At 40.5% G+C, this 12,596-nt stretch overlaps 1 protein-coding gene across 2 annotated transcripts in view; it reads right to left on the bottom strand.

Annotated features, from left to right (window-relative positions):
• PLCH1 (phospholipase C eta 1) overlaps nucleotides 1–12,596 on the bottom strand; it is a 222,213-nt gene that overhangs the window by 109,335 nt on the left and 100,282 nt on the right. For both annotated transcript variants that reach the window (XM_088447686.1, XM_088447685.1), the window contains exon 6: nucleotides 8,590–8,683. In XM_088447686.1, the coding sequence (XP_088303812.1) occupies nucleotides 8,590–8,683 (94 nt within the window). The remainder of the gene's footprint in view (nucleotides 1–8,589; nucleotides 8,684–12,596) is intronic.

Raw genomic sequence — 12,596 nt, 5'->3', positions numbered from 1 at the left:
TAGGGGTGGTGCCGAGTGTTCACCAAGGTGACATGATGGTATCAAAATAATCGTTACTGCAGCAAGCTATTGGCCCGAATCTGATGTGGATTGAGAAAGCAACAAGGACGCAACCTTCGGCTGTCTGAGTAACCCTCAGGTTATGCAGGAAGGCCGGTGTTTTTAAGTTCCCGGGCCAGGAAGTCTGCGCTGGAAGATGCAGACCCTGACATCGGCACTCCAGCAAATCGGAGGCAGCAAGCCTCAGTTTTGTGGAAAGCACCCAGTTGATGCCCCCTCACTGCCCCAAAATGGCGGCAGCCTGGCTCAGGGGGCACTGCAAGCGTGATCGCAGGATTTGCTCTTAACATGCACATGTCGGGAAATACAGATAGAGTAGTAAAAACCAAAGTGCGCTGTCACGTAGCAGCTGGTAAAAGGTTGTCAGCCTCAAAAACCATCAGCAAACTAAATCAATGTCTGGATACTAGTGCTCACTAGAAACTTTATAAAGAGAATACAATACTTGAAAAACGGATGCATAAAATAACAATATACATTTATTAAACATATTTTTAAAATAGTGTCACATGAAAAGGAGCTCAATGCATGGTCATATTAGATATAGGTCACTAAAATTACACCTGAACAGGCACACTGACATGCAAATTAGGACTTTAAGCACATAACGGGCCCTGTGCATGCACAGACGCCCCACCATCTGTTTTCTATGTAAACCAACGGATTTTCATACAAATCCGAATCAGGCCCTATGTACAGGATGAAGTTTATAGATCGGCGGACTAAATGCCCCTGGTCTATATCCCGACAGGAGAAGCCCGACAGGGGACTTAAGATAGGCATCGAAATACCGACGCCTATCTTAATCTTGATGCCAGAACGACGAAGGACAACAGCCCGAACGAGGTAAGTCCGGGGCATCCTCAGCGTTAGCTGCGGGGGGGAGGATTAGGTTTAGGGAATGTAGCGGGATAAGCGTTAGGTTTTTGGGGGGTTAGGCACCCCTAGGGGGGAGGGTTAGGGTTAGGCATCGCCGGTGGTAAGTTAGGGTTAGGCACCCCCCTGGGAGGGATAGGTTTAGGGGGGAGAGGGGAGAGTTAGGGTACTTACCAGCCGGCTTCGGGATCTCCTCCTGTCGGGCTTCTCCTGTCAGGATCTTTACCGCCGCCGGTATTTCATACTGTTCTTCTATGTACTCATCATACAAGATTAAAAATCAACTATTCCTTACTACTCAAATAACTTGAATTAGGGATTGTATTTTGAGATATGAGATAGTTTTATACTTACCTGTCCGTAGTCTCCAGAGTGTTGCTCTGCAGTGCCGGACCGGTGCTACAGAGCAGCAAAAATCACTGGGAAAATGGCGGCAGACATTTTCCCGGTGACCCGCGCATGCGCAGTAGATTTAGCACTAATTCAGAATCTACTGCACCGCCAGAGAGAGGAAAATCTGAGCATTCTGTAAATGAATGTTTAATCTACTAAGAACTCCATTTTGAAGCTCTGCATTGAAAACCTGCTGCTCAGTGTAACCCTGGTTAATAAAAAAAAAAAACACAAAACCCCGACTAAGGGCCTGATTCAGAGTTGGGAATAGAGTGTTATGTCTCTCTCAACTGTGAACCTGAACAAACCAAATTGCAATGCAAGGGGTGTAAATACATAAATGTTTTTACATGTGGGGTAAATACTGGCTGCTTTTGCATGTAGCCCACAAATACTGCACAGCTTTATTATTACTATACAATTTAGATGTCAGATTGGAAACACTCCTCCCAAATCTAAATCTCTCTCCACATTTTAAATCTGCCCCACCTGCAGTGCAGCATGGTTTGACCAAGATGATCAGTTGAGAGAGATATCCCTCTCTATTCCCAAGTCTGAATCCCTAATTATTTATGACTAAGGGGTCTATTTACTAAGCAGTGTTAGGAGACAGAGTGAAAAGTGATAAGAAAGTGATAAGGTGCTAGCCAATCAGCTCCTAACTGTCATCTCACAGGCTGTGTTTGAAAAATGACAGTTGGCTGGCACCTTATCTCTTTCTTATCACTTTTCACTCTGTCTCCTAACACTGCTTAGTAAATAGACCCCCTAAAGGTGGTCAGTTTAAAAATGATGTCTCGGTTTTTTAGCTTTGAGGCAACATTACTGAAGCCTATGTATTAATAATTCGCAACATACTACGAACATCTTCCTGATTGTACTAGCATTGTGCTTGCATACAAAAAGGCTTACCATTTGTTATCTAAAAGGTAAAAACATTTTAGACACTCAGAGCAACATCTGTATTCACATACACTGGATTGCACAAAAGTTCCAGGACACCCATAACATTTTACCCTTAATATTAACTCTTATGAGGATATGCAGTGCCGTAATAGGGCAGTAGTGTGCCCTCCCTGCCCCCTGAACGCATGACGTTGTACCAAGGGGGCCACTATCACCAGGAAGTTCAGCACTACCTGGAGTGTCCTCAGGATGCTCTTGGTGGCTGTACAGGCTGCATGCCTGGAGCGTCCAAAAGACAGTTCTGGTGGCTCTACATCAGCGAAACTGGCTGCAGGGTGCCATTCCAGGTACCTTGCTAGCCAGAAGCAGGGGCAATGGGGAAGTGACGGTGCCACCTATAGAGCACTGCTGTCTGTGCAAAGGCATCGCTCTCACACCCCTGGTTACAGCACTGAGGATATGTATCAAATCTTTGAAAGAGATAAAGCAGAAAAAATGCCCATAGCAACCAATCAGGGTCTGTCATTTTATAGACTGTACTAGATAAATTATACCTAGATGCTGATTGGTTGCTATGGGCAACTTCTCCACTTTATCTCTCTCAAAGGTTTGATACATCTATATGTATGGATAGATATTAAATGCTCACTACCCCAAGTATTGACATATTTTTCTATAAACATGATATCAAAAAGCACCATACCTCATTATGCTCTGTAATATGAAGTCACTTGTTCCACAACTTCATATTTGTCTCAATGACTAATCAACCGATTGCAGTGCATGAAAAACCAGTGCACAAAAATCACCCAGCAAAATAAATATAAAAGGAATTGAACTGTGTTATACCACTTTTCCACCAAAACCCCGATCCAACCTGGGTTTTCGGATATGGTTCCAACCCAGGTCATACCCCTTTTATACTGCACCTTCGATCTGGGTTATTCCCAGGTCAGCCCCATTCACACTGAACGCGGGTCTGCCCTGCTAAACTTGTGAGGTCATAAAAAGTGGGAGGTGACTGCTCAACAACCACCAATCAGCTCATTTTATGCATTAGCCAGGTCGGATAACCCGGGTCGCGCCATTTACACGGCACCATAACCCGGGTCCATTCTGGCTCCGACCCTGGTAGCTACCTGGGTTGGATTCCCAGGTCACTTGACCCAGGTTATTTTTCAGGGACCCTTTTCCACTGAGCCACGACTCGGGTACACCCAGCAATAACACAGGTTATTGCAGAGTGAAAAGGGGGATAAGAAAACATATGCTTGTCTTATGTTCATTGAGATGTTTTTCAAATAATGAGCTTTGTCCCTGGAGGTTGATCGAGATTGGGCCATGCTGCACCTATTCTGGTGTAACCTATGAAGCTCTTATTATGTACATGGTCCTCTCTTGCTATCTCCAGCCTCAACCTCATAGAGTTAATCTGTATTCCATTTAGATCGCTAAAGATGTCACTGTTCAAGTGTTATATTGTGATGTCTTTCATCTCAAACCTGTCCCTCTTTAAATGTTTTAAATGTTTAAACTCTCTCTCTGTTCTCTTTCTTTTAGCCCCTAGGCCTACCGCCTCTTCTTACTATATTTTTAGATATCTCTTTCTCCTTTTTCTTTCACTGATGTGTTAGAACGTGAGTTTTTCTTTTTCAGAATCTCAATTTGATAATTGCTATTCGAATCTTCTAAGTTCCCCACGCTAGTTCTGTTTGTCACATGACTTTACTCATGTTTTGTGTCCTTTGCGCTACCACCCCCGAGCCCCAAGTGCACAGGATGTGCTGTTTCTATTGTATTATTGCTGCGTTCTGTGGAACAGATGCAGTTCCTACTATCTCTTTTCCCTATTCCATACTAACAACCCTTCCTTTTCCACAAGTCTCTCACCCAATTTCCCCGCTGGCGTTGAGCGTTTATTGTGAGTGCTATTCAGGTTTAGGAGCTCCCCTAACAAAATCTTGATGTCGCTGATACTAATCTCCCTTAATGTAAATGGTCTCAACTCCCCCCAAAAACGAACCATGACTCTCCAATACCTTAAGCGATGACAAATACACATAGCATTACTGCAAGAGACTCACTTTCTCAAAAATCATCCAAACTTAACCAACAAAACATTCCCCCATGCTTACTATGCTTCAACTGACCATAAATCTAAAGTAGTTGCAATCCTCCTACACCAGTCCTCCCCGTTCGTAGTTGACTCCTCTCATGTTGATCCTTTGGGTCGTTACCTCTTTCTTACAGGGTTAATTGGTAGTGTCCCGGTGACGATTGCTAATATATACGCTCCTAATGTCTCTCAGGGTGCTTTTCTCTCTATGGTCTTTTCTAAATTGTCTAAGATCGCTAAAGGTAAAATTATAATCGGAGGAGACTTCAATGTGATTCCCTCCGTCAACATGGATCATACTGGCCCTGCCAGGTTTTCTCCTATTCAGGTACATGAATCTATTAAATTCACCTCTTTATTAAAACTGTATAATTTATGCAACGCATGGAGGACCTTGTACCCGTCAGCTCGCGAGTACTCCCATTACTCCCACTCACATAGAGTTTTCTCCAGAATAGACTTCTTCTTAGTTGACCATACCTCCACTCCCATCCTCCGTTCCTCGGAGATCTCCCCTGTGTCTTGGTCCGATCATTCTGCGGTCCTACTGAACCTGGTTTTCCCCACTATCAGCCCTCATCGATATAAATGGAGATTAGATTACTTCCTTCTTTTGCGTGAGGAAGTACGTAACCAAATTCTACACGCAATTACCGACTTCAACCTGCATAACATCCCAGATCACACCTCGCATGCGATAAATTGGTAGGCTCTTAAAGCCTCGCTTCGCGGCCACTTTCTACAGATCTCCTCCGCCCGTAAAAAAAATTGAGAGGGAAGAGATATCAAAATTAGAGGATCAAATTGCCTCTCTGACAGAAAAGTGTCAACGATTCCCTAAATGGCTGCAGCAGAGATTCTATGAACGGGGAGACAAAGCTGACGCCATTCTTGCACGAAAACTTCAAACCAGACGAACTAAAAATAGAATTCTGCATATTAAAGATTCATCTGCTGATCACTATGATCCGAAATCCATAGCCAATAGCTTTAAAAATTTTTACTCCTCACTTTACGGACTTCAGAATCGTGAGCTATCACCTTCCTCCCTTTTGGATGCAACGCGGAAATCTTTCCTCCTGTAAATTGCCCCATCTCTCTTCCTCACAACTATCCGCTCTTAACGAAGCAGTTACTGTTGAGGAACTTGAATGTGCTGTGAAGTCCATGAAATCCTCTTCTGCCCCCGGCCCAGATGGCTTTCCTGCAGCCTTCTATAAGAAATTTATCTCTCCTTTGTCTCCTCTGTTAATAAACCTTTTCAATTCGATTCTGTCTGGCCAGAAGTTTGATGAAGCCACCACCAGGGCGGAAATAGTGGTCATACACAAAGAAGGCAGAGAACCTAGTTTGTGCTCTAGTTACCGGTCGATCTCCCTTCTAAATATGGATTTAAAAATTTTCGCTAAAATTCTTGCCTCCCGTCTGGCCCTAGTTATCTCTTCGTTGGTTCATTTAAATCAAGTGGGTTTTATACCGGGTCGACAGGCCTCCGATAATACACGTAAAATCATTGATCTCATCAATTTTGTTAACACTAAGTCGCTCCCCGCCCTGTTGGTGGCCTTGGATGCGGAGAAGGCCTTTGACAGGGTCGATTGGACTTTCTTGAGGTCTACTTTACATGCATTCGGCTTTCATGGAAATTTTCTGAATGGAGTGGCTTCTCTATATTATAATCCCTCTGCCTTAGTCTTAGCCAATGGGTTTGCTTCCTCCTCCTTCAATATCCAAAATGGCACTCGACAAGGCTGCCCCTTATCACCACTTCTCTTTGCTTTAATTATGGAACCCTTAGCAGCCAAACTCCGAGGTAATCCTGCTATTACAGGAATCCAAGTTGGTCACACAAACCACACCGTAGACTTGTATGCAGATGATGTTCTGCTTACATTGACTCATCCCTTATCTTCTCTCCCTGCTGTCTTTGATGAAATCCAAATTTACGGCCGTTTATCGAATTTTAAAATTAACAGCGACAAAACTGAAATCCTACCTTTACTTCTGGATCTCAATATCTCAACTGCGTAGCTCCTATGATTTTCGCTGGTGCTCCCGTTCCTTGAAATACCTAGGGATCCAACTAACTAAATCTTATGATAAATTATTTTCTGCAAATTTTCCACCTCTCTTTGATAAGATACGCCGTGATCTTAACTCGTGGGGGACACACTTTATTTCTTGGATAGGGCGCGTAAATGCTATCAAAATGAATGTACTTCCGAGATTTTTATATCTTTTTCAAACCCTTCCAGTCAGAGTTCCTTCCAACTTTTTAACTTCTCTTCAGCGGCTGGTTTCCAGATTCATCTGGGCGAGCCGCAAACCCAGAGTTAGATTTCGTATTCTTTGCTATAATGTCAAAGAGGGAGGTTTGGGTTTGCCTAACTTCCATAAATATTACTTAGCAGTCCATTTATCCCAGGCTGTTCTAGCACACGCTGCTACACATACTAGAGATTGGGTAGATCTAGAAGCTCAACTTCTTAATTTTCTCTCTCCATACTCCCTTTTTTGGATGGACCATAAACACAGACCGCATTACTCCTGCATCCCCCCACACTCCGATTCTCCCTGTCTATATGGGATTATTGCAAAAGAACCTTCTCCCTAATTCAAAATCAACTTCCTATGACCCCTCTCTGGAACAACAAGGGTTTTTTACCTGGCTTAGATCATGGGACCTTTGCTCCTTGGATTTCCCATAACATTAAGTTTCTAAGAGACATTCCCCCCCTTTGTCCATTCCCAGAATTTTCTGAGTTACAAGACAGATTTAACTTACCGAGGAGATGCTTTCATCAGTATCTTCAAATACGCCATCTCTTTTCTTCAACTGTCGGCTTTAAGTCTCATCCATCATACTCTCCTTTGGAGTCCCTCTGTTTACTTAGATCTTCTTCTAAAGGCCTTATATCCACCCTTTATAATTTACTAATTGTTCATAATCGTCCTCTTAAAGACCCACATGAACTAGCTTGGGAGAAGGATTTGGGGAAGTCCCTGGAACCTAGAGAGTGGTCCAAGATTCGCAAGCTGGCGGCGAGGGCTTCAATATGTGTCAGAATAAAAGAAAATACTTATAAGAGACTATATAGATGGTATCTAGTTCCTACGCATATCCGAGCCATGTTTCCACAGGCCTCCAGTGCATGTGGGAGGGGCTGTGGAGAGAAGGGAACGTTTGCACACATTTGGTGGCATTGTCCCAGGATTAAGATATTCTGGACAACAGTTCATCGACTCATCCTAGATATCACAAATTTCTCTCTCCCCTCTTGCATGTCTTACTATTTACTCCCGAGACCTATCCATAATTGTGACAAATATACCCAAACGCTCATAAGATATATTACTAATGCAGCTAACTGTGCAATCGCGGCCTCTTGGAAGAAAACTGACCCCCCTTCTCACACCGCTCTGATCAATTCCATTTGGCAAGTGCACAGTTTGGAATATATTACTAGTCAAATACATGAAAGCCATAATAAATTTTCGGAGGTTTGGTCCCCTTGGTTGACCTACCATGAGATGCACTCTTGAATTTGGTTGGCCTCTCGGTAGACTCTCTTTTCGCCACCCTTCCCTTCCTTGCACCCCTCCTCGCCAGTCTCCCCTTACTAACATTCCCTAATTTCCCGCCTATTGTGGACCTTCCTCCATTTCTAGTTGCATAGTCTTTTTCCAACCCTCATAAAAATTACCAGGTTTTCGCTGCTTTTCTAAACAGAGGTTAAGTTGTCCAATGATTATATTATCTGTATTTTTGGTTTTATGCCAATTCTTATGGATGTATTTATATTTGTCTAAAGACGTACCTTTTATATTATGTACCCGTAGAAAATTTAATAAAAACTTTTCTCAAAAAAAAAGAAAACATATGCTAAAAAAACACTATGGATCCTATAGGTAAAGGGTCCAATTATCTTGTATTGGAGAAAAATGTGTACATTAAAGGATAACTAAATCCTGAAAGGGAAATGTACATAAAATAAAGCAAGAAAGTAAAACGCAGTTTTTTAATCTTAATAGAGAACATTTCTGTTACCTATGAGACTGTAAGCCAGTCACTCGGATTCATGAGCATTTAGACTTCTCTTCGCTTTTTCTCCTCCATTTCCCTATGCGATCTTCTAACAATGTTTTGGTTCAGACATCATGCTTAACATATATGGTTAATAATAAACACTTCCTTTCTTTACAGAATAATATTTAGCTCATTCATACGCAAATCATACCTTCTATTCCCAGCACACTTTGTTCCTTGTTTTCTTCTGACACTTCAAACTTCTGTATAATGTCAAGACAGTATTCTGTTGTCACATTAGTCATCTGCATGGAAAAATGACAGCACTGTTGTGAGATGTTCTCTTCTCTAGTACACTGAGTGTTAATTCAGTGGAAAGTCTGGACCCAGGGCTATGGCAGAAATCCCTTTGATAAAGCTTGAGAGGCAGTGAACCATAAATAAACTGTCAGCAAAACAGTTATAAATATTGAATTTCAGTAGCGCTCTAAAAGATCTTACTTTTCATCTAGAAAGGACGGAGTATATAGGGCACAAAACAAAGACAAGATGTCATGAGAGCACATTGCTATTTTCAATGATATTACTGGATAAATCTATAGCGCAAAGGCAATCAAAGCTTAGAATGAACACAATATACAATACCAAGACTCAACCATACACAGACTATATCTATCATGAATAAACTACTGTTGGTACTTATCTGCTGGCATAGGGAGATGAATCTAAGGAGTTCTCTTTAGTTTATCTTTTATGGGGCAAGACTGTAACTACTATAATCAGTCACTTACAAGAGCAAACTATTACAAGGTAACATAGTATGCAATTTTGGTTGGTCAATTTACTATAGTTATTCTAATGGTTATTCACTGAAGCAGATTAATTGTGCATTAAAAAAAAACACAACAACACAAAAACAAAATCCAAAAATCTAATTCAATAACCCCAATAATCAACATAAGGGTGGGCAATAAGCGGCCCCTCCAGGTTTTGTAGAACTACACATCCCAACATGCCCTGCCAGAGTTTTGCTAATTGGCCATGCTAAAACTGTTGCAATGCATGCTGGGATTTGTAGTTCAACTACAGCTGGAGCGCCGCTTAACACGTGTGATTTCAGCATTCAGCTTGGAAGACTAAATGCACACCTACAAGCTGCTGGAGAGTTGGAGGTAAGCACATCTGGGGGCAAATTTAGTGTTTATTGGACTGCACACAGAACATTATTACACTCTCATCACTATGCAGATTTGGATGCATTTTGTGCTTAGGTCTCCCCAGACTTTAGAGGAACGAGAGGATGTACAAGCCTGATGCAGCTACAGTAAGGACATGGTCACTCAAGTGCATCCCATATCACAGCAAAGACTTATATGCGACTGTCAGGGTGCGCATCACTTACAGGTGCTTGATCCCAGGAGTTGCTTCTGCCTGGCTGATTGCATCTATATCTCCCCCTAAGGATACTCTTACTGGACAGGTACAAGCTTGGAAGGTCCCCTGTTTAGAGTTAAGACATTTTTCTTCCCTGGATATATCCCTCCCTCAACTGTGTTAGAGGGAACGGGCGGATCACGCTAAGAGGAGACCTACTAATTACATCAACGCAGGTTCCCTAATATGGATTATTCGGAGATACATGTCGGACATTTGTCCTTAATCAATTGCAGCCAGCATCCAAGTAAACTCTAAAAGCTCTTTCTACTATCCAAAGGAAAGGACATTTTTCAATATCACTAAGAGTTTTTCAGTGTGGGCACAGTGATCATTTGCCAATATATATATTTTTTATAATAAAAATGTGTTTATGCATATCCACCTCCTACAACTATATTAAGAATATTTGGATCCTGAGGATATATTGTTTTTGAAACAAACTAATTGTTATCCATATTATTGGGAGATTGATGTATATGTGTTATTTTAGATTACTGACCGGTCAATGAAATGTATTCAGATGTATTTGTGATAATAAAAATGTTTATTTATTTTGAACATTTTTTTTTATATACACTCTGTACTAGTTTATTTATCAATTAGTGCAAGGGTTTTTTATATGTTACTATTATTAGTGTGACTGCTGCAATCTATTTGCTTTATATATTTATTTGATATTTGCAATCGACCCAAAGCAGGAATACAGATTCCCATTTGATTTTTAACAACTAATGTTTGTATTTAATTGAACTTAATTAGTACTTTAGTGCTGTCTTAGCATCTGTATTTAAGTGTATTTTTAGCATTCACTGTCAAGCCATGTCTCTTGGTGTAACCTGACAAATACACTACTGTTTTCTTCTGGCCCCATCTTTGTGCGTACACTACTGTTGTATGCTGCACAATGCTGTCACATTTGCTACACTCCCAGAGCTGAGCACATTTTGAGATACGTCCCGCTACCTGCAAAAAAATCTGTGTATAGTACACTTTATAAAACTCTGTTTTCTTGGAAATTGGGGCCAACTCTACCTGAGTCCCATAGTGAACATTGTGAACTGGTTATGGGGCTCAGTGACTAAACAGCGAGATATGGGCAAAATGTGCTGCACATGCGTGATTAAATCATAGCCTTGGAGATGTGCTCAGTGGTGAGATTTCGGCGATGTAGTTGCTGGATGTACAGTGACAATTTATATCTAGCGGTTACATCAATGAAATTTAGCCACTGCCCACATATCACGGCCTATTACATTTGGGTCACTGTGACTGATTTCAAGCCATAACTTTTCTATGGCAAAACAATAAGATGAATCATATGTAATGACTATAAATTCAGATCATACATGTTGGTATTATTTTATTACATTATGTTATTTCCATTAAGCCTTTAACTCAGTTAAGCATTTAACTCAGTGTTTCATTTGTATTACTATATTCAAGTATTTTTATTATAATGCATTTTGGGTGATATTTAACAGGCTTAACATATAAAGTATCTTATATCTCATTCTTGGGGGCACATTTATCAGATGGCAAAAAGCCTTATGACTGGGTGTTTACACTGGCCAAAGGCCATCGCTCTCTACGTCAAGGGCCACTGACGGTTATAGCACTGCAGTAAGTGTCGCCATATATAAGCTTCTCCAGTCAAGGCATCTGAAGCCTTTTTCACAAGCATTACTTGTACAGCTGCAAAACTAGTTATGTTATCCCCTTATTTGGACAATATATACATGAATAAATAGACCCCTAGTGGTTAATTTACTGAATCAGATTCTAGCTATTATCTTCTAGAATGTGCTAGTTAAATGTTAAGTAGAATCTGATTGGTTGCTATGGGCAACATCTCCACTTCTAAAATCTCCTGTTATATGCCTTTATACTGTCCCATGGTTGATACACATAAAAAAAAAAATCACAGATGATTTAACATTGGTTTGAAACTGTTGCTTGTTAATACATAGCACTGCTGCCTTTTCATATCAGTAGCTATAGACAAAGACATGTATGAACTCTCTATTCCATATTATCAGTTTTGATAACAACAAAGCAACATACTGTTGTTGAGTATATCTGAAAAATCTCCACTATGACCTGATTTATTTTTCCAGGACATTACTGGATGACAGTTCATAGACAGATGGCATATTGACCGAGGCATACATATGAATTTAGGGGGATGTCTGGAATTTCAACACAGGTTTATTATTATTATTATTATTATTATTAATAAAATAAATACAGGCTATAACCAGAGTTGCTTGTGCTCCTGACCTTAAGGAATTAGTAAAACCGTTTTCAAATTAATTGGCCACTAATCCTAAAATATGTTGACACAGTAGGAAAAAGCATTGAGTAATATTCACAAATAATTGTGAAACAGTTTCTATAACAGAAGAAGTCTGGTGTGCTTAGAAGAACTATTTACTCTTTACAACCTTTATTTAAAATAAATAAATAAATAAATCATAAGCCCCCCTCACTTATAGCTATCACATGACTACAGAAATGTTGTAGGTGGAAATGGAGAAATGTGTGTACATGTATCTCGCTCTCTTTATATATATATATATATATATATAAAATAGGTAAACACTAACTAAAATGTATATGCTTGACTTTTCCAATGAACATATTAAAAAAAGAGAGAAAATAAATGTATATATTTGAAAATCTGAATGACTGCCACATTGCGCAGCATTAATACTTCTCCAGGAGTGCCCTTCTACATTGGACTATAATCTCTGCACGTCATCTTTTTAGCAGATACTGATATTT

This window comes from Taudactylus pleione, unplaced genomic scaffold, assembly GCF_031769625.1.
Source record: "Taudactylus pleione unplaced genomic scaffold, aTauple2 ptg000436l, whole genome shotgun sequence".
Lineage (NCBI taxonomy): Eukaryota > Metazoa > Chordata > Amphibia > Anura > Myobatrachidae > Taudactylus > Taudactylus pleione.
Note: the sequence above shows the minus strand (reverse complement) of the source record. Positions and strands in the feature narration are given on the sequence as shown.